Source organism: Terrapene carolina, unplaced genomic scaffold (genome assembly GCF_002925995.2).
Source record: "Terrapene carolina triunguis isolate 2854851 unplaced genomic scaffold, T_m_triunguis-2.0 Scaffold147, whole genome shotgun sequence".
NCBI lineage: Eukaryota > Metazoa > Chordata > Testudines > Emydidae > Terrapene > Terrapene triunguis.
In genome coordinates this window covers 7256408-7283067 of record NW_020664498.1, presented here as the reverse complement: position 1 = coordinate 7283067, position 26660 = coordinate 7256408, and the positions used below count along the sequence as shown (strand labels likewise).

Genomic DNA, 26660 nt, shown 5'->3' with positions numbered 1-26660 from the left:
CTGGTGAATACAGATCCAAACCCCCTTGGATCTTAAAACAAGGAGAAATTAATCAGGTTCTTAAAAAGAAGGCTGTTAATTAAAGAAAAAGGTAAAAATCATCTCTGTAAAATCAGTATGGAAAATAACTTTACAGGGTAATCAAACTTAAAGAGCTCAGAGGACCCCCCTCTGTCTTAGGTTCAAAGTACAGCAAACAAAGATAAACATTCTAGTAAAAGGTACATTTACAAGTTGAGAAAACAAAGTAAAACTAAGTCGCCTTGCCTGGCTTTTTACTTACAAGTTTGAAATAGGAGAGACTTGTTTAGAAAGATGGGAAGAACCTGGATTGATGTCTGGTCCCTCTCAGTCCCAAGAGCGAACAACCCCTTAAAACAAAGAGCACAACAAAAGCCTTCCCCCCCCCCCCAAGATTTGAAAGTATCTTGTCCCCTTATTGGTCCTTTGGGTCAGGTGTCAGCCAGGTTACCTGAGCTTCTTAACCCTTTACAGGTAAAAGGATTTTGGAGTCTCTGGCCAGGAGGGATTTTATAGTACTGTACACAGGAGAGCTGTTACCCTTCCCTTGATAGTTATGACAGGGGTGCTGCCTTCAGAGCTGGACACCTAGCCAACAGCTGCCACTCTCCGGCCACCCAGCTCTGAAGGCAGTGCAGAAGTAAAGGTGGCAACACCACGACCCCCTAAAATAACCTTGCGACCCCCCTCTGCAGCTCTCTTTTGGGTCAGGACCCCCAATTTGAGAAACGCTGATCTCCCCTCTGAAATCTGAATAGTATAGGGTAAAATCACACAAAAGACCAGATTTCACGGTCCGTGACATGTTTTTCATGGCCATGAATTTGGTAGGACCCTAACTATGGGGCACAGCAACAACAGCAGTATAGGCTGCAGCATCCTTTGGCACAGCCCTTCCCCCCGAGACAGCAAGACCATCCCAGAAAGAGAGACCGGTCTCACAAGAGGAAGCACTTGAACTTGGAGCTTGGCCAGTCTGTTTGCCCTCCTTTGGCACCTGCTAAGTGCCCATTTTGACTCCGGCCAATGACTCCCACAATGCCTGGGTTTCGATCACCTCCGACAGCTGGGTCCTAGACACTGTCAGATTGGGCTACATCATCCAGTTCCTCTCCACAACCCCCACCCCACTTCCCCTCACACAAGACACTGCTCACCGGGCAGGTCAGCTCTCTGCTAACTTTAGGAGCGGTGGAGAAAGTTTCATGAGAACACCAGGCCTTCACGGGCTCAACAAATTCATCAAATACGTGAGGTTACGCATGGTCACTCTCTCTATTCTCCCTGCAGAACGCTTTTTTTCATATGGCCATTCTACCAAGTCACAGGAAGTTTCTTCGTTTCATGGTAGAAGAACGCCATTTTCAGTACACAGTTCTCAGTTTTGGCTTCTCTTCTGCCCCTCAAGTCTTCACTAAGTGCATGGTGGTGGTCCTGGCATACCTCAGGAGGAAGGAAATCCACATCTTCTCCGACTTCAATGACTGGATGCTGAAGGGCGCTCCAGAGAGGAGGTTCTCGTCCACAGCGACACCACTCTGCGCATACTCGATCTCATGGGACTCATTTTAAATACTGTGAAGTCAACCTTGGCTCCCAGTCAACAAATAGAATTAATTGGGGCCCTGTTAGATTCCACAAAATCGAGGGCATTCCTGCTGACCGACAGCTTCAGTCTGCAACCTCAGCCTTCCGTGATGGTCTGCGTGTGTCCGAGCCTGTTGGGCCACATGTTCACTTGCACCCAGGTGGTCCAGTTCACCAGGTTGCACCTTCTCCCTCTTCAGATGTGGCTCAGGCTGGTTTACTGTCCTGCCCTGCATTCTTTGGACAGGTTGAGTCACCTTCCTCCACCAATCCTGGAGTCCTTGCGCTGGTGGAAGTCCCTGCGCAATGTGTTCCAAGGAGTCCCCTTCTCTTGGCCCTCTCCAACCAAGTCAGTGGTTACCAACACTTCTCTTCTGGGTTAGGGGATGCATCTGGATTCATTGAGGGTGCAGGGCCTGTGGTCGGAACAGGAAGTCTCACTCCATATAGATGTGTTGGAGCTGCAGGCCATCCACAACTCATGTCATGCTTTCTGGAACCGTATCAGGCATTCAGTGGTTCACATGCTCACCGAAAATACCACCGCGATGTACTATGTGAAGAAACAAGGGGGAGCCCACTCCAGGTCACTCTGCCTAGAGGTGATCAACCTGTGGCAGTTCTGCATCAAAGAGGACATCACCCTAGTAGCTGTCCATATACATGGGGTGTAGAACCGTCTTGCTGATCATCTCAGCAGGATCTTCTCCCTGAATCATGAATGATCCCTGAAGGCGAGTATCATTTGGAATGTTTTCACAGTGTAGGGCATCCCCACGATTGATCTATTTGCAATGAGAGAAAACAGGAAGTGTCGTCTATTCTGCTCTCAGTGGGGACTCAGCCTGGGCTATCTCTCTGGCACCTTCCATTACACGCCTTCCCTCCTATTCCAATTGTTCCTCAGGTCATCACCAAGCTCAAGGAGGATTGAGCCAGACTCATCCTGATCGCTCCAGCGTGGCCGAGACGGTGCTGGTTCTTAGACGTCCTCGCTCTGTCCGTCCAGCCTCCCATGCTGCTTCCTCTCCACCCTGACCTCCTCACACAGGGCCGTGGCCTCATCCTGCATCTGGCGATCAGCTCCCTGCACCTTAAGGTGTGGCTGCTGCATGCCTGAATGAGGAGGAAGAGCATTGCTCAAAGGCTGTCCAGCAGGTCCTACTTATCAGCAGGAAGTCTTCCACTAGGATGGCCTACTTAGCGAAGTGGAAGAGGTTTTCTGTGTGGTCCTCGGTCTGCAGGACCCATCTGGCGGGGCCTTCCATCCAGGACATCTTAGAGTACTTGCCACACCTTTAGAAATCAGGCTTGGCACTCAGTTCCCTGAGAGTGCACTTGGCAGCAATATCAGCATTTTATCCCCGCATCCAAGGGAAATCATTTCTTTCCAGTTTTATGGTGACAAGTTTTCTCCAGTCCGAGACGCAGTCCCCCTGTGGCTTTAGCAGCTCTGAGGACGTCTCCATTTGAGCCTTTTGTATCCTGTCCTCTGCCCCTCCTGTCTCAGAAAACTGCGGTCTTGATAGCCATTACCTCTGCCAGGAGGGTGGATGAATTGAATGCCCTGATGGCGGAGCCCCTTTACATGCAGTTCTCCAGGGACAAGGTAATGCTCCGACCACACCCGAAGTTCTTATCCAAAGTGGTCTCCTAGTTTCATTTAAACCAGGCTGTATATTTGCCTGTGTTCTTCCCTAATCCACATTGCTTCCCGGAGGAGCAGTGCCTCCATATGTTAGACATTAAATGGTGTCTAGCCTTTTACCTGAACAGAACTGAACCATTCTATACTTCGCCTTGCCTGTTCTTGTCATATGTGGACCGTGTGAAAGGACAAGTGGGCTCTGCACTGGCCATCTCTAGATGGGTGACATTTTGTATCAGGACTACGTATGAGATAGTATCAGCAACGCCTCCTCAGCAGATATGAGCTCATTCGACGAGACCACAGGCAGTGTTGGTAGTGTTCCTTAATGACATTTTCATATTAGACATTTGCAGAGCAGCCACATGATCGTCCATACACATTTACAGACCATTATAATTATGCGATCACTGCATCTTCCTGAACACACTAATGTCAGAGCAATCCTGCGATACTTACTCTGATATATTCCAAGCCCCACCTCCTACAGGGAGTACTGCTTGTGATTCACCTACTTGGAATACACGTTTGCATCTGCTCAAAGAAGAAGAAACAGTTATTTACTGTAACTGTGGTTCTTTGAGATGTGATGCAGACATGTATTCCACAACCCACGCTCCGTCCCCTCTGCATTGAGGTCTTTCCCTGGACGTTTGGTGTGAAGGAATTGAGGGGGGTTGTGATGGCAGTGCCTCATAGCCAGGGAAGGAGCGACAGACACAAGACGTGAGCTCCACCCTTCTACGGGTACTGCTAGGCAAAAGTCTCCAGCTCCGGCATATGGGGTATGTACACACCTACCTGGAATACCCGTCTGCATCACATCTCGAAGAACCACAATTACAGTAAGTAACCATTTCTTATATTACGTCCGTTATTTCTTTAAAAGGAATTATATGCCAACTTATTTTTCCAGTAGTTATTCAGACACTTTGATTTAAACACACTGCATTAGATGAAACAATAAAACAAGTTGATTAACTGCAAAGAGTTCGATTTAGGGTGACCAGACAGCAAGTGTGAAAAATCGGGACAGGGATGGGGGATAATAGAAGCCTATAAGAAAAAGACCCCAAAATCGGGACTGTCCCTATAAAATCGGGACATCTGGTCACCCTAAATCGAACTAATTATATTTGAAGTGTGTACAAGTAATGAGGCATAAAAGTCAGAAATGGTTACAAGAAAAATAAAGATAAAAAGCAACTGATGCCTAACTTAACAAACTATGTAAAATTCAAAGCAAAGTTTTCTCACCACACGTTTTCAGCAGTCTTACTGACAAAACTTCTTAGGTCAGAACTCCTCCCCTAGTCCATCAGCTGCTTCTTTTGTCTTTTCAGATGCAGTGAATCAATGGGCAGAGAGAGAGAGAGAGAAGGGTGCCTTAGGTGTTTGTCCTTCCTTTTTATAGTTTCAGTCCCCTTCTTGAAAAACATTTCTAGCTGGTACCAAGAGACAAAAAGTCTGGGTGGAAGAATGTTCCCTGCTGCTTTTTTCTCACCTGTTTGAGCTTCTTTTGTTTTCCTTCCTGCTTGATGACTCTGTTTATGGCTTAAATGCAAAGTAAGCAGAGCACCCATTCCTTTGTTTCAGACAGACCTGTTTGGAACATGTGTTAATAACACCATATAGTGGAATCTTATAACTTCATATACAATGTTTCCACACATATTTTACCAGGACAATAATGACCAGCAAATTATGAGTTTTCAAATGATACTTCACAAGGCATACTTTATACTAAGATTATTACAATAGTATGTAGAGTGTGAACACCTGAGTATATTCTGTCACAATCATGAGTCCATTTGACTCGCTTAGTTGTCCACGCACAGCATAAGTAGTCTCTTGTCACTTCCTTAGTGTCCTTTAGATACTTGGACCAGCTGGCCCTAATGTAATTTAGATCTTGAAGTTGCATGTCTCTCAAGGTTGCTCAAACTGGTGTAGTCTCTTTTCCGGCACTGGTCCGTATGTGTCTACAGCATCCACATATACCTTTACATCATCTTTGGGCTAACGGGTAGTTGAGGGTGATGCTGGGATATGTGACAGAGTATCTGCTACTACCAGATTTTTCCCAGGAACATATTTAGCAATTGAGTTAAATTGCATTAACATTAGCAATAGACTTTCATGTCTCAGTGGTCTTGATCCAAGTGCTTGATCTTTTCCATTGATGAGCGTTATAAGTGGTTTATGATCTGTTATCAGTGTAAATGAATCCAGTCCACACAGGTAGCTGTAAAAGTTCTCACATACGCTTGCCAGGCGCTCTTTTTCAATCTCTGCATTTCGTTTGTCGGCTTCTGTGAGTGTGTGAAAGCAAAATGCATCTGGCTTCCACTCAGGTCCATGTTGCTACAACAATACACCACCTAGGGCATAGCTGCTTGGATCTGCGCTGACCCCCATTGTGGGTTTGTTCACATCACAATATTTGAGAACTTAGCTTACATAGCATTCCCCCTAGAGAGATACACTGGAAGTGTTCACTATAGGATCCTTTAATACCCTGCCAGGAATGGCTGTTGTGAGCTTAAATAAAGTGTTTTACATGTGGCACACACACAGGCTGAACAATCATACGGTTGAGCATTCATTACAGCAGCTTAATTGGAAATCTCTGTTTCTTCCCTTAGTACAAGAAATCCAAAGACATACGGACGATTCAGAATCGCATGAAGGAAATTGTGAATCACGTTGACAAGGTAACAATGAGGTATCCCCAGGCTGCAGTGAGAATGGGGTCCCGTCCTGCGATTCTTGCTCAGGCAAAGCTCCCAGAACTGCTAAGACCGTACCCACCAACTCCCATGTAGTAAGGCTGGCAGAACGTGTCCCATTGTTTGCTTGCAACAATGAACTCTTGTTACACACACGAGTCAAAATACGAGGTCACTTTCTTGTTTAAGGGACAAAAGACCATTACTCCAGTTTTCAGCCTATATAAGAATAGAAACTGGGGCTGACTGGAATGTCTTCCTGTGCAAAGTACAGGGCCCATCTCAATCCTGCTAGGCAACCAACCAGATGGACAATTTATTAACACATTCTCTGTATAGTAGTGTTTGCGGAGGGTACTTTTGAGATACAGTTGTTTGCAGTGTGTAAGCAGCATGCTGGGCGGAGTACAGAACGGGAGAAATGGCACTTACAGACTCAGGGCCTGATCCAGCAGGGTCCTGAGCACTCTGGCCCCGATCCAGGAGAGCCCATAAGGATGTGATTACCTTTAAGCATATATGAAAACCCACTGATTTCACAAAGGCTGGCCTAAGGCTCAGGCCCTAGTGGGGCTGCTGCTGGGTGCCCGCTACTACTGCATGTCATGCCATTGTCTAGCCCTAAACTAGTCTGGGAGGGTTCAGCTCTCCTCAGAGCAGCACAAGTGCCCTTCCCGTTGCTTTCGGGATTGCCAAATCTTGTGGCCCAGAGCTGCAGGCCAAACAAGAATGGTGAAAACCACCGGGGTGTTAAAAGCTGCTCTCAAATGTGACGGGTCCCTCTGATAGGGATCCACAGGCAGAGCCTGGCTTGTGGGGGAAGTAGCGCTAGAGTCTATGGGATCGGAATTGCATTCTGAGTAAAAGCGATGACTTGTCCCTCTCCCAGAGGGGCACAAGGCTCAGGCACCAAGCCCCCGTCCTGAGTGCTGCCAAGTGCCATCTTTGTGTGGAGGGATTCTGTCTCCTGCAGTCCAGCTCTAATACAGTCTCTCTTTCTACTGCAGCTTTATCAGACTCTCAATATCCGTGTGGCCTTGATAGGCCTGGAAGTCTGGAGTTACAAAGACAAGATCACTGTGAGTCCAAACCCAGACACCACACTGGACAATTTTCTTCATTGGCGAGAGACTGAACTGTTACAGAAGAAGAAGCATGACAATGCCCAACTGATCACGTAAGCGCTGCCATTACACTGCTCGCAACATGAACCAAAGCTGCTGACTGCGGGCACGGGGCGCCCGGGGAGCCCAACGCGGGGCTGAGGTACTTACAGTATCTGATGCAGTAGGAATACCCAGATGTGTTCTAATGTCAGTTGCTGGGTTTAGCATGCGGATGCTGGGTGGTATTGATGGCCTGTGATCCAGAAAGTCAGACTGGGTGGCCCCTTCTGGCCTTAGACTTTATCACTCTGAACTCTGTGTGGTAGTGCTAGCGTGGTAGGACTGGTCAGAGAGAGCAGTGCAGGCATCTGACAGGGCTGGTGCTAGCTGCTTCAGAGGGCGGGGCAAGAACCATGAAGTGGCCAGTTCTGGGATAACCTGCCCACAAGTGACATGCCTTCCTGACCTCCATCAATTAAGTCTTGGTCATGCCTCAGAGCAGGAGGATTTAGATCTCTTGCAAATTTTTGGTGTAAAAGGAGATGCTGCTGGTGGGGGTCCTGGTTTGCTGGGAGCTGCTGGTGTAGCTGTGGGGTTGCTAGTGTAGCTAGGGAGAGCCTGGAGGGCACTGGGGTGGCTAGGGGGACGCCTGGGGTGGCTAGGGGGAGTTCGGCTAGCTGGGATATGTGGGGAGTGGTATGTAGACAGGGCTATAGTTGATGTGGTGCACTGTGTCTGGGGGACACAGCACCAACACTAGTGTGCTGTGCCACTGCCCATGGATGTGGCAATGCTGCATGAGGCCACAATACTAATTGTGGATGATGTTTGTCCTTTTATGAGTGTTTTGCCTTCCTGCAGAGGCATAGACTTCCAAGGCACGACGGTGGGGCTGGCCAAGAAATATGCAATGTGCACCAGGGACTCAGGAGGAGTAAATCAGGTGAGGCTTTATAACTGTTTCCATTCTAAACAATAGAAGAGGGACAGAAGTGAGATCCCAGAGCTGGGGGATCGCCAGGGCCTGGTGGCAGAGAAATCACCCTCTGCTTCTGGCTGATCTCTACTGTTGGCTTCATGTCTCCCCATGATCTTCATATCTCCCCATCAAACTGAAGACTCTCTGTGCTTTGCCTTTCTGGTTATGAGTGACACATGCTCATGCAGCCAGGGAGGGGCTATCTCCAGCTCTATCCAGCTGTAGGCCTCTCTGTGCTGGCTCAGGGAGATCAGAAAGGCCAAATCCTGCCCAAATGGCACAATCCATTGTGATCTGTGACCTGAACACTTAGGGCCACAGTCAGCTGCCTGTGAGCAACTTCGATTGGTTTGACCAGACTTGACCCTGGGGGTGCTGCAGGTACCCACCATGGACACGGACAGAGATGTATGGCAGGTGAGTGGCTCCTGAGTAGCCTGGAGCTTTCTCTGGGGTGGAATGTACAATGTTAAAACTCCTTTTACAAATGTTTCAAACACATGGAAAGGGCCCAGCTGCACTCCCAAAGCTGCTACAGTGACACAAGACCTTCCCTCTGCTCCTTTCCCTTTTAGCTGCCTGGGACTTGATCTATATATAAAAAAAATCAGACTCTTTGAATGTTCCCCTTCACCCATTCTCTATCCCCACCCAAGCTTCTCAGCCCAAGAAGTGAGCCCTCAGGAACTTAAATTGTTATTAAATCTCCATTTGGGTCCACGCTGTTGTTTTCTGTATTTACTGGAATTGTAGTAGTTGACTTCTGGTTTTCTAGCCAATTAGGGCAGCTGTGGAGCTTGATTTCAGAGGAAACATAAGAATGGCCATATTGGGTCAGATGAATCGTCCATGTACCCCAGTATCTTGTCTTCTGACAGTGGCTGCTACCAGATGCTTCAGAGGGAGTGAACAGAACAGGGCAATTACCGAGTTAACCATCCCCTGTCATCTAGTCCCATCTTCTGGCAGTCAGACGCTTAGGGACACCCAGAGCATGAGGTTGCGTCACGGACCATCTTGGCTTATAGCTATTGTTGGACCTATCCTCCATGAACGTACCTAATTCTTTTTTTAACCCAATTATACTTTGGCCTTCACATCATCCCATGGCAACGAGTTCCACAAGTTGACTGTGCGTTGTGTGAAGAAGTACATCCTTCTGTTTGTTTGATATCCTATTAATATCATTAGGTGACCATGGTTCTTGTACTATGTGAAGGGGTAAATAAAACTATCTTATTCATTTTCTTCACATCATTCATGATTTTATAGCCCTCTATAATAGCCCCCCTAAGTCAGCTCTTTTCTAAGCTGAACGGTCCCAGTCTTTTTGATCTCTCCTCATGTGGAAGCTGTTCCATACCACCAATCATTTTTGTTCCCCTTCTTTGTACCATTTCTAATAGATCTTTTTTGAGATGGGGTAACCAGAATTGCATGCAGTATTCAAGACATGGTCATATCATGGATTTATATAGTGGCATTTTGATATTTACTGTTTTATTATCTACCCCTTTCCTAATGGTTCATAACATTCTGCTAGCTTTTTTGACTGTCGCTGCACATTGAGCGGCTGTTTTCAAAGAACTATCTGCAATGACTCCAAGATTTCTCACTAGAGTGGTAACAGCTGATTTACACCCCATACTTTTTTATGTATCGTTGGGATTATGTTTTCCAATGTACATTACTTTGCATTTATCAACACTGAATTTCATCTGCCATTTTGTTGCTCAGTCACCCAGTTTTGTAAGATCCCTTTGGAACTCTTTGCAGTCTGCTTTGGACTTCAGTATCTTGATTAATTTTGTATCACATGGAAACTGTGCCACCTTGCTGTTTACCTCTTTTTCCAGATCATTTATGAATATGTTGGACAGCACTGGTCCCAATACAGATCCCTGGGGGACACTACTAATTACTTCTCTCCATTTTGAAAACTGACCATTTATTCCCACCCTTGTTTCTTGTCTTTTAACTAGTTACTCATCAATGAGAGAACCTTCCCTCTTATCCCATGACTGCTTACTTTTCTTAGGAGCCTTTGTTGAGAGATCTTGTTAAGGGCTTTCTGAAAGTCTAAGTGCACTATATCCACCGGATCCCCCTTGTCCAAATATTGGTTGACCCCTTTAAAGAATTCTAGTACATTGGTGAGGCATGATTTCCTTTTATAAAAGTCACGTTGACTCTTCCCCAACAAATTGTGTTCGTCTATGTGTCTGATAAATCTGTTCTGTACTATAGTTTCAATCAGTTTTCCTGGTACTGAAGTTAGGCTTACCCGCCTGTAATTGCCAAGATCGCTTCTGGAGCATTTCAAAAAAGTTTGCATCACATTATCTATCTTCCAGTCATCTGGTACAGAACCTGATTTAAGCGATAGGCTGCATACCACAGTTAGTAGTTCTGCAATTTCATATTTGAGTTCCTTCAGAACTCTTGGATGAATCCCACTTGGTTATGGGGACTTATTACTGTTTAATTATCGGTTTATTCCAAAACCTTCTCTACTAACACCTCAATCAGGGACAGTTCCTCAGATTTATCACCTAAGAAGAATGGCTCAAGTGTGGAAATCTCCCTCACATCCTCTGCATTGAGGACTGATGCAAAGAATTCATTTAGCTTCTCCACAATGGCCTTGTCTTTCTTGAGTGCTCCTTCAGCACCTTGATTGTCTAGTGGCCCCACTGATTTTTTGGCAGGCTTCCAGCTTCTGATGTACTTAAAAAAAAATTTGCTGTTAGTTTTTGTGTCTTTTGCTAGATGCTCTTCAGATTCTTTTTTAGCCTGTCTAATTATACTTTTATACTTGACTTGTTTATGTTCCTTTCAATTTTTCTTAGTAGGATTTGACTTCTGATTTTTAAAGGATGCCTTTTTAACTCTAACTGCCTCTTTTACTCTGTTGTTTAGCAATAGTGCCATTTTTTGGTCCTCTTACAATATTTTTTTTTTTGTGGTACACATTTAATTTGTGCCTCTATTATGGTGTTTTAAAAAAAATTTCCATGCAGTTTGCAGATATTTCACTCTTGTGACTGTTCCTTTTAATTTCCATTTAACTAGCTTCCTCATTTTTGTGTAGTTCCCCTTTTTGAAGTTAAATGCTTCTGTGGTGGGGGCTTCTTTGGTATTCCTCTCCCACAAGGATGTTAAATTTAATTACATTATGGTCGCTATGACTGAGCAGTTCACCTATATTCACCTCTTGGACCAGACCCTGTGCACCACTTAGGACTAAATCAAGAATTGCCTCTCCCCTTGTGGGTTCAAGGGCTAGCTACTAGCTATTCACCTACATTAATGGTGTCTAGAAATTTTATTTGTTTTCCGTCCTGAGGTGACGTACCCCAGTCAGTATGCGGATAGTTCAAATCCTCTTTTATTATTGAGTTTTCTATTTTGTAGCCTCTCTGATCTCACTGAGCATTTCAAAATCACCGTCACCATCCTGGTCAGGTGATCGATAGTATATTCCTACTGCTATAGTCTTATTATTCAAACATGGAATTTCTATCCATAGAGTGTCTATGGTACAGTCTGATTCATTTAAGATATTTACTATATTTGACTCTATACTTTCTGTTACATAGAGTGCCTCTTCCCCACGAGCATGACCTCTGTAATTCCTGTATATTTTATACCCTGGTATTATCATGTCCCATTGATTATCATCAGTCCACCAAGTTTATGTGATGCCTGTTGTATCAATATCCTCATTTAATACCAGGCACTCAAGTTCACTCATTCTAGTATTTAGACTTCTAACATTTGTATAGAAGCACTTATAAAATTTGTCAATATTTAGTTGTCTGCCTTCATGTGATGTAATTGAATGGGACTTTTTTCATTTGACTGTTTCTCTTCAGCTTCTATCTGTACTTTATAAACTTCTATCCTTTCCTCTTTACTAGGATATAGAGATTTCCTTTTAATAGAGACATCTCTTAGGGGAGGATCTATCTGAACTGTGTGCTCCTCCACACTTGTTAGTTTTCCCCTAGGCTTTAGTTTACAAACTCCTTTATGACCTTTTTAATTTTACCTGCCAGCAGTCTGGTTCCGTTTTGGTTTAGGTGGAGCCCACCCTTCCTGTATAGTCTCCTCCTTTCCCAAAAGGCTCCCCAGTTCCTAATAAATCTAAATCCCTTCTCCCTACACCACCATCTCATCCATGCATTGAGACCCTGCAGTTCTGCCTGTCTAACTGGCCCTGCACTTGCAAGCATGTCAGAGAATGCTACTATGGAGGCCCTGGCCTTCAATCTCTTACCTAGCAGCCTACATTTATCTTGACATTGAACCAGGCAAGAAACTGTGGTGATGGGCATGGTAGAAACCCTAAGAAAGATAGGACTGAAGCATTTGGTATCCACTAGCCTGCACCCTTCTTGTTGTTGCATAGGACCACAGTTTGAATCCTATAGGAGCTGCCTCAACTGTGGCTCATGAGATGGGACACAACCTGGGAATGTCTCATGATGAAGATGTTGATGGCTGCAGCTGCTTGGCCCCAAAGACCGATGGAGGATGCGTTATGGCAGCTAGTGTTGGGTAAGGAGAACACAAAGAGAATGGCCATGGGCGTCGGGCATTACTGTCCAGTGTACATGTTGAGCTCGGATTGAACACATCAGGCTGGTGCCCCAATAGTTAAGGTACTCACTTCCATTGAAATCAATGGTAGCACTCTTATGGACTTTAGTGAGAGCAGATTGAGTCCTCATAGACATTTTCTTCTTCAGCTTTGTTTTTTGGAAGGTTAGACTCACAGATGTTTTAGATGTGAAGGGGTGGATGGTGTTGTTCAGGTAGTGCTGGTAAAAATGGAGCTTTTACCCAGAAAGTGCAGTTTGCCATAATGCCTGTTTTTCTTTCCCTCCAGCATGATTTACCCAAAGTACTTCAGCAGCTGCAGTGTAAGTGACCTGCAGAAGTTTCTAAGTGATCCCCGGACTAGCTGCTTACTGAATATCCCCAAGGCTGATGAGCTGTACGGGGTGCCTGTCTGTGGAAACCAGTTTATAGAGCGAGGGGAGCAGTGTGATTGTGGGACATCCAAGGTATGTTGACTCCCACTGAGAGATTTTAAATAAGGGAAGGGAAGCGTGGCAGCAGAACTGTGGATTTGATTTGGAACCCATATGCCCTGCCACTGCATATGAGCTGACCAGAGTCAGTGAGCTGTTTTTAATGCTGCAAGGAGATTTCCAGAGCCCTGCTGCTGTAGTTGCCTGATGAATAACGCTTCCTTCCTGTGTTCTTCACTCGGTGTTGCACATATTTCTGCTTAAAAGTGACTTGTGAAAGATGTTTTGCATCTTGAGTTTGTGTTTTGCTTCTTTGTGCTGGATACAGAGGGCCAGAGAAGCTGGCTTTTTTTTTTATTTTATTTTATTTTTTTTTAAATAAACAGTGGTTTCTTCTGCTTGTTTCAGCTTCACACATGGCAAATCTGGCTTCCCTAGTTGTGTTTGAGGACTTTCTGGGTGACATGGAGCATATGATTCTTACTATATATATTATAGAAGTGCCTGAAGGCCTCAACCAAGATCAGAGTCTCACTGTGCCAGGCACTGTGCATACACCTAGTGAGGGACAGTCCCTGTCCCAAACAGCTCACAGTCTGACCAGAGCAGATGACAGAGAGTAGAGGAAGGGTTCGGACACACAGGCAGAGGCCAGGCAAGGAAGGATCTGCCAGTGCTGGGTTAGGGCCAGCATTTTGTTGGGTTTTATTTTGGCATGAAAATCTCTCACCCTCAAATGACTGGAGAGGGTGAGAGGGAGGGACATCTGGCCTCCATTTACCCCTTCCACTCAGGTGTGGGGTGAACACCCCATTACAGGTGGTATGAAGGTGCATGTAGCAGTCTCACTTATTCCCATTTCTATGCTTACTGCATCTCAGGGCCAGGGCGCCCCCTTCAGGGGCATCAGGGAATCAGCGTGCACGCTGGGTTGGTCTGTCATGTATACTGGCTGGCGGCTGGGCAACAGAGCAAGTAATAGGCCAGACCTCCTGGATGAGGACTGAGCAGGCAAACAGTCTATAACTCAGGCCTCCTGGCCTAAGGGCTAGCGCTCAACCAGCCCCGAGTGCAGGGCTGGAGTTAGCGGGACCCAGGTCCACCCTGCTCCACCAGGTCCCAGTCCAGGGCCCTAGAAGCAACAGGTGGTCCTGTCGCGGGGTTGGCAGGGAAACATGGGGTCACTGCCTCGCCTCCTGGTGACACAACAGGACCCATGTCTCATTTCCCTGGGCTTCTTCCTACCGGTGTCTGGTGGGGCAGTGCCGCAGCTGCTAGGAGCTGGTTCCCAGCTCCCATGCCGAGCAGCTTGCTCTCCACTCCCTCTTCGGGTTTCTCAGTCTCCCGGGACAGTGGTTTGCCTTCTCTCCAAACTGGCTCCAGAGAGTTGTCGCCCACCACAGCCTATCATGGGCTCCGCTGGCAGTTCAGCTCCCTGGGAAGGACTTCTGGCTCTTTCCCTGGTCTGGCTCCAGCTGAGCTGCAGGACCCTACTCTTATACTGCCTGTTCCACCCCTGCACTTCCTGCGAAGGGGGTGGTGCACGGTTAGCTGAGCCCAGCAGGGTGAGTTAACCCCCCTCTGTCTCGGAATGAGGCCACTCTGCCTCATTACACCATTACAGCAGAATCGTTTATTTCCATAACCAAGAAAAAGCGATACTGGTATAAGGCATTTCATACCAGTATAACCTACAAGGCATTGCATGGATTTAACTGCATATCGTTAATTTGGTACAGAAAATGTGAGTTCCAGCCCCAGGAAGCCATGAAGGGTACATATCCACTTTCTTTTCCTTTGCGGGTCCCCTTTAAAGCACAGATCTGCTTTCTGTATGGAACTAGAATTGGTCCAATAAACTGGTTCCTTAATCTCTTCACAAGTAGAAGTGCCGAGTTTTGGTTGCTGTTGTTTGTGGGCTCTTATTATTTGCTATTCATGTGCATTTGGGTGAGTGCTGGATATTTATAAAATGTGCAGAAATGCCCCAAGGTTCGTGAATTTTAGCACAGTCAGTCACAGATCATTGTCAGGAGTTGCGGCATTAACGCTTAGAGTTGCCTTCAGCCAGTCTCAGGCCAACCCCTCCTGTACATTTTTTCCCATGTTAATAAAAACAATTATTCAGAATGACTCTGTATTCTGTCCATTCCCACCAGTTCAGAGGCTCTGTGGTAAGAACCCTTGCTGCACACTCTGGTAGATAAGGGAGAAGTTCCCTCTAGCACTTCCTCCTCAGCTGCCTGTTTTCAGCAGCTGCCCAAATCTTCTGCAGATCTTTGGTATCTTTCTGATTAATGCCAGGAATTTGATCAAGGAGCAGTGACTGCAGAAACCTCTCCAGGCCACGCTTGTCTTCTCTCTCTCTCTCCTGTAAAAAGAACGAGGAGTTTGTTAGTCTCTAAACTGCCACAGGTACTCCTCGTTCTTTCTGCTGATACAGATTAACACAGTACCACTCTGAAATCTCTCTCCTGTGACTCACATCCTTCTTAATGCACCCTTTCCGTCCAGTGGGCAGAGGGTTTGGCAATATACCCTCTATGCTGCCGGAGCCCTGCCCTCTCTAGCAAGCAGTATAGAAGAAGTGGCGTTTCACACCTTCCCATGGTGTTTAGTTTGTAATCTTGTGTCCAGGTTTGGATTTAGATTTTTGAACTAGTCAATTAAGCAAATCACTCCAGGGCAGCCAGTCTGCAAAGCACAGTTTTTCTCATCCCTGACCTGAAAGTCAGCCAGAGGGATATAGCAGCACAGAATCATCCAAGGATCAATAGGCAGATGTTTTGTTCTCCTGGTGCTCACAGAAGGATGTTATCCTGCTGTTTATCTATTCCCAGCTGCTCCCGCCCTGTTACTGGCTGTGTCTTCCTGGGAGGGTGCTGGCCTGCTATTCTGACATCTTTTCTGTAACATGGGGATAACAATACTTCCCCTTCATTGTATAGTGCTTTGGGACCCATAGATAAAGCATGCTATAGAAGAGCTAAGGATGATTATAATAACTATGTCCGTAGTCAGAAGCTAGTAACAGATTCCTGTGTGGGTAGGAATGTGCCATACATGTAACTTCACAGTGTACTCACAGGAGAAAATAGTGCCATTTCTGGCTACGTCCCCCAGTGGTGCCACACAACAGGAGACGTACATAGCCCTTTTGCAGGAGCCCCCCTTGGTGATGTTCAAAGGGTTGCTGATTTTAGGAGGTTCTCCAGGTGACTCACTGCTCCCATCCCCAGTGTATCCGCTCCCCAACCCACGTGTGTTGTGTTTGTTGTTAGGAATGCAGGGATCCCTGCTGCAATGCCACCACCTGCCGGCTAAGTGATGGAGCAGAATGTGCTCAGGGAGAATGCTGCCAACAGTGTAAGGTAAAATCAGTCTCCAGACGACGTCTGCTAGGAGCTGCCTTGGGGGAGTCTGGCTGATTGACAACTGGGGAAAAGGGCCCAAAGAAATGAAACGAGGCCAATTCCCCAGCCCTGCTAAAGTGCCCAGCACATGGGTGCATGAACGTGATATTTCCTGGCTTTATGGTCAGCATATCAAGGTAAGAGTTTAAGTAAGCCCGACACGCACGTGCTACTGCCAGGTTATCGGGTAGAAAGCTATGAAGCCACTGGGATGCTCACAGATGTGCACAAACATGTCTGGCTTCTCAGATAACTCCTGGCTACACCAAAGCAACCATACAGCTCTCTGAGTCAAGGTCTTTGTCCCAGGGGTCCCAAAGGCTGCCAGTCAATAGCATTGTAGCCCTAATTAAATGGATTAAAAACTGACTGACTGACTGAATGTAGGCTACACTTACAGCCTGGGGGGCTGCTTTTTGGAAAGCAAGGGCTAAAAAAGGGACTTAGAGTCATGATAGGAACCAGCTGAACATGAGCTGTCAGTGTGATGCTGTACTTAGGGGTATGTCTGCACAGGGCCTGGGGAGGTATAATTCCCAGCCCAAGTGGGAATGAGATGAGCTCACGTGCTAAAAATAGCTGTGTGACCAGGCAGCAGCTCTGGCTAGCCACCAGGGTACAATCCCGTCTGACCCCAGGGGTACATACTCTGGCTTCTAGCCTGAGCCACCACCTGTGCTGCCGGAGCCACAATTCTGTTTTTAGCGCACTAGCTTGAGCAGAGCTAGCATGCATATGTCTGCCTGGGCTGGAAATCACACCTACTGTGTAGACATATCCTAAGGGGGCGAATGTGATCATTGGCTGTATAAGCAGGGGAATATTGAGCAGTAGCAAGGAGATGGTGTTATCTCTGCATATGGCATGAATGTATCCTGCGTCCAGTTCTGATGTCCACACTTCAGAAAGGGTATTGAAAAATTGAAAGGGGTTCAGAAAAGAGCCGCAACAATGATTTGAGTTCTGGAAAACTTGCCGGCCAAGGAAAGACTTAGGAAGCTCAATTTATTTAATTTACCCAAGAAAAGGTTAAGAAGTGACTTGATCACAGTCTATTAGTAACTACATGGGGAGAAGACTTTTGCAGAGGGATCTTTAGTTTAGCAGACAAAGGCAGAATGAGATCCAGTGACTGGAAGCTGAAGCTAAAGACAAATTCAGACTAGACATAAAGCTCAGTTTTTAACAGTTTTAAAGTCAGACGGGAGGGTAATTAACCATTGGAACAGCTGATGTAGGAACGTGGTAGATGCTCCATCATTTGTAGTCTTTAAAATCAGTACAGAATGTCTTAGTACGAGACATCCTCTAGCTGAACCACAAGATATGGTTCTGAAACAGGAATCACTGGTGGCCACTCCTGTTATTCAGGAAGTCACACTAGATGATCATAATGGTCCTGTCTGGCCTTAACAGCTGTGGTTAAGAAAAGGTAGTTGAACTCAGTTGCTTCCGGATAACATTGTACAAATTGTTAAGGCGAACAGGTTGGGTGTGAGTCACTGAGGAAGGGTCACATTACAAGTGGTTGAATGTCTCCAGGCCCAGCTCACATGCTAAGGATGTGTTTTCACTTTCCTGGTGCCAGCAGTATTCACCCATGACCACCTGATGTTGAAGACTGCAGGGTAGGGCTTAGCACAACTCCCCAAAGTCATGTTCCAACCCCAGGTAGTTCCCTGACTATGGGTCAGACCCTACACTGAAGTCTATACCAGAGCTCCAACTGGCCTTGACTTCAGTGGGACCAGGATCAGCCCTTCCCACTCTGCCAGATCAGCAAGCCAGCCAGGGAATGTGGAAGGCTAGGGTGCAACCTGACTGATGGGCACTCACTGACACCTTCTGCCCTCCCTCCCCCCCGTTCCTTGGGGACTGTGTTTGTGTTTGCTAAGGTGAAGGCTGCTGGTGTGTTGTGTCGTGCCAGTAAGAACAGCTGTGATCTGCCCGAGCACTGCACTGGCCTCTCAGCGGAGTGCCCGGAGGACGTCTTCCAAGAGAATGGTGTGCCGTGCCAGTATGGGAATGGCTACTGTTACAACGGGGTGTGCCCCTCGCACAGCGAGCACTGCCGCACGCTCTGGGGCGCAGGTAACATGGCTCTTTGCATGCGCTCCTTCAGCTCCATGCTCACAAGGCGAGCTCGTGCCAGTGCAGTTCTGTGTGCATCCATTGCTGAGGCTGCAGCACATAGACTGGGGGCCCAGGTCTCCTTCAATGCTCTCATGGGACATGCGCCCACTCATCCCAGTAGTGTGCATGGTACTTGGCAGGCTAGTTGCTGTAACCCAACAAAGTCGAGGGCAGTGGCTTGCACTCTGAACTTTAGGCCACTAGTTTAGGAAGCTACAGATGGGCCCAGGCCTGACTAGTTTGGCCTTGGCCTCTCTGTGACTCAGTTTCCCCACTTCACTGTGTGCAGGACAGGAGGGATTGGTGATGCTAAATCAACCACCCTGGCCACTAAGTTTGGGGGCTTCAAAGTACCTTAAGTCAGGCACCAGAGATCGGAGGCTCCCGGATTCTATGGCTGCTTCTGAAAGTATTTGCCTTAATGTTTATGAAGAGCTTTGAGATCTTGGATGGAAGGCACTAGGGACAGGCATTATTTTATCACTAGTTCCTGACAGAAGGGTGATGTGGGTTAGGAGGTGCCCAGTGGAGTGGAGGGAACTGGGGAGCCCCAGAGTCACCTGCCAAAGGAAGAGGGTGGTGGAGGAAGTTTTCGACATGCCTGGTGTGGGGGGGAAAGGTGGGAAGAGGTGTCACCCCATGACGTGTGTTGCTGCTCACACAGGCTCAGGTTAGCTTGCCTTTGTGAAACTCCAGTGTCAGCTCTTCTCTGTGTCCCTGCAGAGGCTCAGGTGGCCCCTGATATCTGCTTTGAGCACAATGGCCGCCAGAAGAACCTGCATTGCCTGACAGAGAACGGGAAAAGGCCCTGCAGCCCAAAGTAAGGAACTGAAGCACCCAGTGCCAAGGGTGTGTGAGTCTGTGCATGGGACTGGAGTCATTGAGAGCTGGTCCGGAGCAATAGGGAATCTCCACTGGGAGGAGGCATTGTCATTGTGAGCCAGTCCTGAGGGGGAGGGGATCTCTGTGGGGCGAAGGTGGAGTCATTGTGAACTGGTCCCATTGGGGCGAGGATCTCTGTGGAGAGGGGGCAGAGTCACTGTGAGCTGGTCCTGTGGACAGAGGCGTAGCCAGGTGGAGGGAACAGGGGCAGCAATAAAAAAAAGGCACCACCTGCTGCGGCGCTTTTACTCACCCGGCAGCGCTCCTGGTATTTGGCAGTGGGCCCTTCACTCGCTCCGGGTGTCTTCAGCGGCACTAAAGGTCCCGCCGCCGAAATGCCGCCCAAGACCCGCAGCAAGTGAAGGTCCTGCCACCGAAGACCCGGAGCGCCACTGGGTGAGTAAAATAAAAGCGCCGCAGCGGGTGGTGCCTTTTTTTTTTTATCGCTCCCCTGGGTGAGTAAAAAGGCGCCAAGAAATTGACAAGGCGCCACTTGTGCTCAGTGGGGGAGCAGCCGCTTCCCCCCTAGCTACGCTACTGCCTGTAGCAGAGGCTTCTGCGAGTCATCCTGTATCCTCCTGGAGCTCCAAACTCTAGCTATCTCCATTGACTCTTCTCCTCTTCTTGTAGGACTAGCCATTCTTCTCTTCTTCCTTGCCCTCCCACTTCATGTTGCTGCCTGTGTGCAGCACCCTGCCCCTGTAAGGTCTGTAGTGTAGACATAGCAAGGTGAAAGAGAGTATGACTGGGATTCCCCAGTTGTCGTGGATTTCTGCCCTTCTGAGTCCTGATGTAATTTCCCCCAACTCCTCTTTTTTTAAGTTAGGGCAGAGAGATTGTGGAAAATTGCAGCTTGTAGCCTTTGAGTATGAGTTCTGAATGCTCTCTGGCTTTTTTGTTAATTAAATTTTTCTGATGATAACCATGAAATTTCACAGTTAGGTCTCTGGGTCTATTAGAAGGCCTAGCTGGAGGGGCGGAGGGGAGGAGCAGCACTCTATGTGCTCTCTCCACTGGCACCTCTCTCAGAGAGCTCAGATTTAACAATTCCTCAATCACTGTTTTTACATGCCAGATTGGATTTCCTCCTTCAGTGTTTTTAGGCAGTCCCTTAATTCTTGTGTTCCGTCTCCCTCTGTTTTCTGAATCATGACGTTTAAGCTGCATCTTTCCCTCTCTCTCTGCTCCATCCGTGCCATGCAGCTCTGTCTCTCTGAGGCCAGTCTCTAGCACAGTGACTTTCTCTTCCAAATCAGTAACTTCCTTCTTTACTGCTAGACTCTTGGTCCTCTCTCATGGCCTCAAACTCAAGAGATCATCTCCAGAATGTCCAGTTTGGTGGCCATTTGTTTTTTGGCTTGGCTGCCAAGTATTCACTTGGAATCTGAGATGTCTCTCCATGCTGCAAGCTGGAAACACCCTTCTTAGCGAGGTATCTATGTAAATCTTCAGATTTCTTTGAAGAATCCATTCTCTGCAACTCTGTGCTCTTTTTTTGGGAGGAGAAGGTTAGTCAGTTTCAGGGGTCAGTGGAGGCAGATTACTTTGATATCCCCACAGAGCTCAGGCTTCAGGCAGCGATGTTACTCTGGGCCTCTGCTGGTCTCTGACATGGACATTTTACAGTAATTCCTGCTGGGATCCTGGCAGTGTAGTGCAAGCTGCACAGCTTGGAGCTGCCCTACTGGCTCCCAGCATCCGGCCATGGAACCTGGCCAAGTGTGTGGGGTCCAGAAGGAGAGAGGGAGGGAGGAGCCCTTCACTACTAGGGGGCCAGCCCCAGTGCGATGCATCGGTGCTGACCTGAACTGTTAGGCGGCTCTTTGGTGGTGTGTGCAACAGGAATTGGTGATGTCTGTCCAAAAACTGCTGAGCTGGGCCTGCTCACACCCCTGCCCTCACAACTGGTCAGACACTGAGCTCCCCTCTCCCCCTAGAGATGGTTTCCTGCAGGTCAGAGCTGAGGCCCCTAGGTGGGTGGGGGCGCTATGCTGGGCCCAGACATCTGCAAGGGCTGCTGAGCCAGGACCTTTTGCTAGCACTGAGCCCACCCTCCAGGCAAAGGCAGAGGAGTTGTCCCACATTGGCACAGGCTGTGGGGTGTGAGGCTTTGGGGCCGTGCCAAAGCTAAGGTGAGATGAGACCCAAGCACGCTCACTCCTGCCGTTTACTTTTCCTGCAGAGACGTTAAGTGTGGCACGCTGCATTGCCTGAGTGGGAACAGGAACCCCATTGGAGGGGGTGGTGTCTACTCCCTGTCTCTCGGGAGGGTGACCTGCAAAGTAGCTATCACTGTCAAGGAAGAAAGTGACATGGTGGCGAATCTTGTGCTGGTGCCAACGGGCACCAAGTGTGGGGAGGAAATGGTGAGCACCCTGCGCCCACTGCCGCTATTCTTGTCCGCTGGGCTGGTGACGTATGCTTTGCTTTGCGGGTGCTGGGGAAGGATGGGTTTGCCATGGGACCTGCTGGAGAGTGGGGAAAGGTCAGCAGCAAGGAGGTAACATAGCTGCTGAGTTGCTGTCTGTGCTGAGGCTGACGTGTGGCTGTGAGTGCAGGATGGGTGATGCCGTATACACGGTGCTAAAAGCATTATACCTTCTCATTCCAGGTCTGCTATGCCGGGCGCTGCCAGGACCTCCTGATTTACGGTGCCAAAAACTGCTCTGCAAAGTGCAATGGTCATGGGGTAGGTTCGGGCCATGGAAAGGGCACGGCATCACACAGAGGTGCTGGTGTGGCCACGATCCCCTGGGTGTCCTCTGACTGTACAGGAGCGACTGTGCCTCAGATCCCCCAGCTGTAACATCGGAGCACTGATTGTGTTGTAGAGTGCTGGGAGGTGTGTGGGTGAAAGATGCTAAGTATTGTTCCTGACAGGGCTTCGCCCAGACACCCCATGTGTCTGTGAGCGCACACAGCAGACATGAACGTACTCTGTGCCACTGCCATGCACTGCTGGACCCCTGGGATCATCTCACATGGGTTCTTGATGCTTCACAGACCTTCCTTTCTATCTGTCCACACCCCATTCTGCGTCTGATGTTAGAGCAGCTCTCCCCGTCCTGCAGCACCGCACGTCCCGCCCTTAGTCTGCAGTACCTCGGTGCTGATGTCTGCTCCTGTGATCTGCTGGCAAATGCAGCCTTTCAGCCAGCAACCCGGCATGTTCCCAAGACCCACAGGGTCCATTTGCTATGTCTGTCTACACCAGTCATGATGTCTCTTTTCATGTCGCACTATCACAGCATTGCCTCCCTCAGAGCACATGGTCACAGGCCACCCACGGCTGGGCTGTGTGGTCACTGTGTGGTAACAGGGCCCTCGTCCCCGAGAGAGCTCCCGCAGCACTTTGCTTTTCTCAGCATGTCCACCCTGAAGGAACAGATCAGGCCACATTCCCATGGCCTTGTGCCCTGCCTGTCGCTGGGCACTTTGGTTCAGGGAGCAATTTGGCCCAAGTTGGGAGGGAACATTTTCTGCCAGTGAGTTCAGCAGAACTTCCACAATCACAGCTGCTGGAGGAGAGGGAGGTGCTGCCCGAGTGGGACATCTGTGAGCTGTTCACAGGTGCTGAGATGGGGCAGTTAGGCTGTTCCAGACGCTGGTGCTGAGTGCAACAAATGGGACACAGCAGCATCACACGCTGTTGCATGTCAGACAGACAGGCACTGTCTGGGCTGATTCCCGGGTGATGCCAGCGCGAGTCACTCATACTCTGCTTCAGGAGAACAGACTCTTGCTGTCAGTATCTGTGTGGTAATGATAATTCACCAGTCGTGATCCTGAGGCCAGAGCAAATGTGCAGCAGTTACAAGGGGCCCAATCCTGCTGCCTGCTCAGTAAAGCCAAACTGCTGCTGAAGCCGATGGGAGTGTGACCTGGGTAGAGGCTGCAGGATTGAGCCCAAACCCTCCCCTTGTAAAGCACGGTCAGAAGGTCAGAGTTGCTGCCTGGTCCCTAACCCTGCCGGATTGGATTTCAGGTCTGCAATCACAAGCGGGAATGCCACTGTGAGCCCGGCTGGGCTGCGCCCTACTGCGAGCGGAAGCTCTCGGAGATTGCATCAGGTACAACGCTCACTAGGGCCAGGAGGGCAGGGCTTGGGATGGACCTGCTGGAGGAAACAGCTGGGCTGCAGGCAGTAGCAATGTCCTGACTGTGATGTCTGATAGGCTGGGCAACATGCTCCTTTCAGGAGCTGTTTAGATTGGCCAAAGCCCTGGAAAACAATGGACAGTCTGGCCCTGCCCTGCTCACCAGGGGATGGGCTGGGATAGGTGACTGAATTCCCCAAACCAAACCCCTGAGTCACCTAGCCCTGGTGAAGGGAACAGCCCCTGCCCTGATCCCTCTCTCTGGCTCTCGACAGCTGGAAGCAGCGTGGTTGTTGCAGCCGTGCTGACAGTGGTGGTGCTGGTAGCCATGCTGACCATCGGAGGCTTTGTGTTCTACAGAGGCAATGGGAAGAAATACTTCCAGAAAGGGTAAGACTCCTGCTACTGTACCGTGCCCCCACAGAGCTCAGTCCCCACGGCAGGCAGCTCCTCTGATTCGCTGGGATACACAATAGCCAGATTCCACCGTGAGGAGCAAGCGACAGGCTGATTGGACAGCTGGATGGACAGACTGAATCAATATGGTTGCTTGACTCTCTCCATACCAATCCACTGGCCATTAGTACTTGTGCCTGACTCCAGATATCCAGGTGCTTGTCTGAGTCCTGTGCTGACAGGCAAGTGCCCCCACGCTTTCCCCTGTCCCCTATGGCCTGCGGGAGAGAAGAGTTCATTCCCCCATGGCCTATCCAACCCTAGCCCTTCAGCCGAGGCTGCTGACCAGTGGGTCAATTTGTCCTGGTGGTTTTTGTCATGGTGACCTGCACTGACAAGCTCAGCCCCATGCCCAGAGGAGTCACTGGCCATCATATGGGAGCTGATGTTGTTCACGAAGCCCCTGCTCTGGGTTCTGATCAGTGACAGGCATGGGAAGCTGTATGCCCCGAATCCCTGAAATACCACCCCTTCACCCACCCTTTGGAGACCTCTCCTGGCCTGCCCCTCTGGGCTCTTCCTTCCTACACCCCACCGCCTTCATCTGCTGCCTGCTGGTGGGTGCTTGGTCACTGAGCAGCCTGCTCAGGAGGACCCTGTAGGAGTGGGGTGGGTGCAGGTCCTGTCCACTCCTTGTTTGACAGCAGGAGCTTCTGATGGACCTCCCTGCTAAGTGAGCACCCCCCGGAGGGTGTGGTATGCTTCCCACCCCCCTGCATGGACTGCCCTGGGCAGGGCCCAGCTGTTTGTACTCGTCCTGCAGTGCCGTCAGTCCCTGTGCTCTCACCAAACAGGGAGCTGCAGGTCCTGGTGCTGACAGGGCCCTGCCAATGTCCTCTCTAGGCAGGAGGGGAATACTGAGGGTATTGGGGAGGGGCCGGGCACAGGGCCAAAGAGCTGCTCTCTGTTCTCTGCTGCTCTCATTCACTCACAACTGCATTTTCTCACCAATGTGCCCTGAGCGATGCCTGGGCCAGGTATGACACCCCTGACCTGAAGCAGTGGGAGGGTGCAGTAGCTTCTCTGAGGGTGTAAGCCCCTCTTTGTGTTGAACCAGAAAGAGGTGGGCCAATGCTCACTCTCCTTCCTACCCCAGGGCTGAGAAACCCCAGCCCAAAGGCCATTTGGGGGAAGCTGCTACATGACTATGAGGAGGGCTTAGAATCGCAGGCCTCCCCACCCCACCGCCCTTGGGTGCTGGTCCCAGCCTGGACATCACCTGGTGGTTTTAGGGCTTCTTGGGAGGGGCAGGCTGATGGGGAGTTACAGACACAACAGGAATGAGAGGCGAACCTGAAGGAGCAGCAATATCCCAGTGTGTGTAACAGACTGTGAGGGTGTCCCACTCCCATGGCACCTCCTCCCTCTCCCCGTCCCCTCATCGCAGGCTCCTGGGGCTGGGACCAGTGCACTGTAGAGTGCCCGGCACAATGGGGCCCCGATCATGTCTGGGTTACAATCCTCAGGCTGAGGATCTGTGCGCTTCAGGGGATTGGCAGTCAGTAGCCATTGTTATAAAAGCAGTAGCTCCATGCCAGGAGTGTCTGCCAAGCACCTGGGATTCCCAGCTGGCCTCTCAGCGCCCCAAGGCACAACCACACCTTGGTCACTGCGATTGCTCACAGCACTTACCGAATGTGAGGTGGCAGAGCCAGGATGTGCCGGAAAGGGAGAGGACTGACAGTGCGAGTGAGCAGCACAGGGCTGGGTTTGCTCCTGTGATTCACAGCTGGGCACTCAGCCGTGCGGACGGGCTTACAGCAGTCCCAAGCACACACCCACTTGGGCTTTTCCCCAGTCAGGCATGAGGAAGCAATCAAGACATACCCTGTCATACTCTGCATGGCAACACACAAGCCCGGTTGTGCCCTCTTCCAGGGAGCACTCTGCATCCAGGTTTGGGACAGAGCAGCTAAGCATGTTCATACAACTGATGGGGCTGTTCCATGCAAAGCCTGGGGGATATTAGAATATAGGACACAGAGCTGGAAGGGGCCCCTTGGGGCATAGTGTCCAGTCCCTGGTATCACAGGTAACTCCAGCATCTCATCCGCTTCAGAAACTTATCCGGCTCCAGCCTCAAATGAGTTCGGTTTCTTGCCCCCACTGCTCCTGTTGGGTGGCTGTTCCTGAACCTCACCCTCTGATGGTTAGAAACCTTCTTCTCATTTCCAGCCGCAATTTGTTCATGGCCAGTATATCCCTATTTGTTCTTGTGTCCACACTGTCCTTTAGCTTCAGAAACCCTGGTGTTTGCCCCGATGGATTTGTAGAGAGTAGTCAGAATCTCTCGCAGCCTGCATTTTGCTAGGCTCAACAAGCCAAGTTCTTGCAATCTCCTCTCCTCTCATAAGACAGGCCCTTTGTTCCCCTGATCATCCTATTAGCTCGACTCTGCACCTGTTCCAGTGTGGATTCGTCTGTCTTGAATGTGGCTGACCCGAACTGTACACAGGATTCCAGATGAGAGCTCACCAGTGCCTTGTAGAATGGCATTAATACTTCCCTCTTTGTACTGGAAATGCCTCACCTGATACATACATGACTTTTTAACAGCTGCATGAGACCATTCC

General features: G+C 49.1%; 1 protein-coding gene across 1 annotated transcript in view; it reads left to right on the top strand.

Moving 5' to 3' along the window:
- The window catches only part of LOC112106615 (disintegrin and metalloproteinase domain-containing protein 8), an 85875-nt gene that overhangs the window by 45923 nt on the left and 13292 nt on the right, over positions 1-26660 (top strand). Inside the window, exons 8-19 of the mRNA XM_026653718.2 lie at positions 5902-5970; positions 6993-7162; positions 7953-8034; positions 12482-12630; positions 12962-13139; positions 16388-16477; positions 18415-18610; positions 19376-19472; positions 21717-21900; positions 22146-22223; positions 23520-23604; positions 23907-24021. Coding sequence (XP_026509503.1) covers positions 5902-5970; positions 6993-7162; positions 7953-8034; positions 12482-12630; positions 12962-13139; positions 16388-16477; positions 18415-18610; positions 19376-19472; positions 21717-21900; positions 22146-22223; positions 23520-23604; positions 23907-24021 — 1493 coding nt within the window. The remainder of the gene's footprint in view (positions 1-5901; positions 5971-6992; positions 7163-7952; positions 8035-12481; positions 12631-12961; positions 13140-16387; positions 16478-18414; positions 18611-19375; positions 19473-21716; positions 21901-22145; positions 22224-23519; positions 23605-23906; positions 24022-26660) is intronic.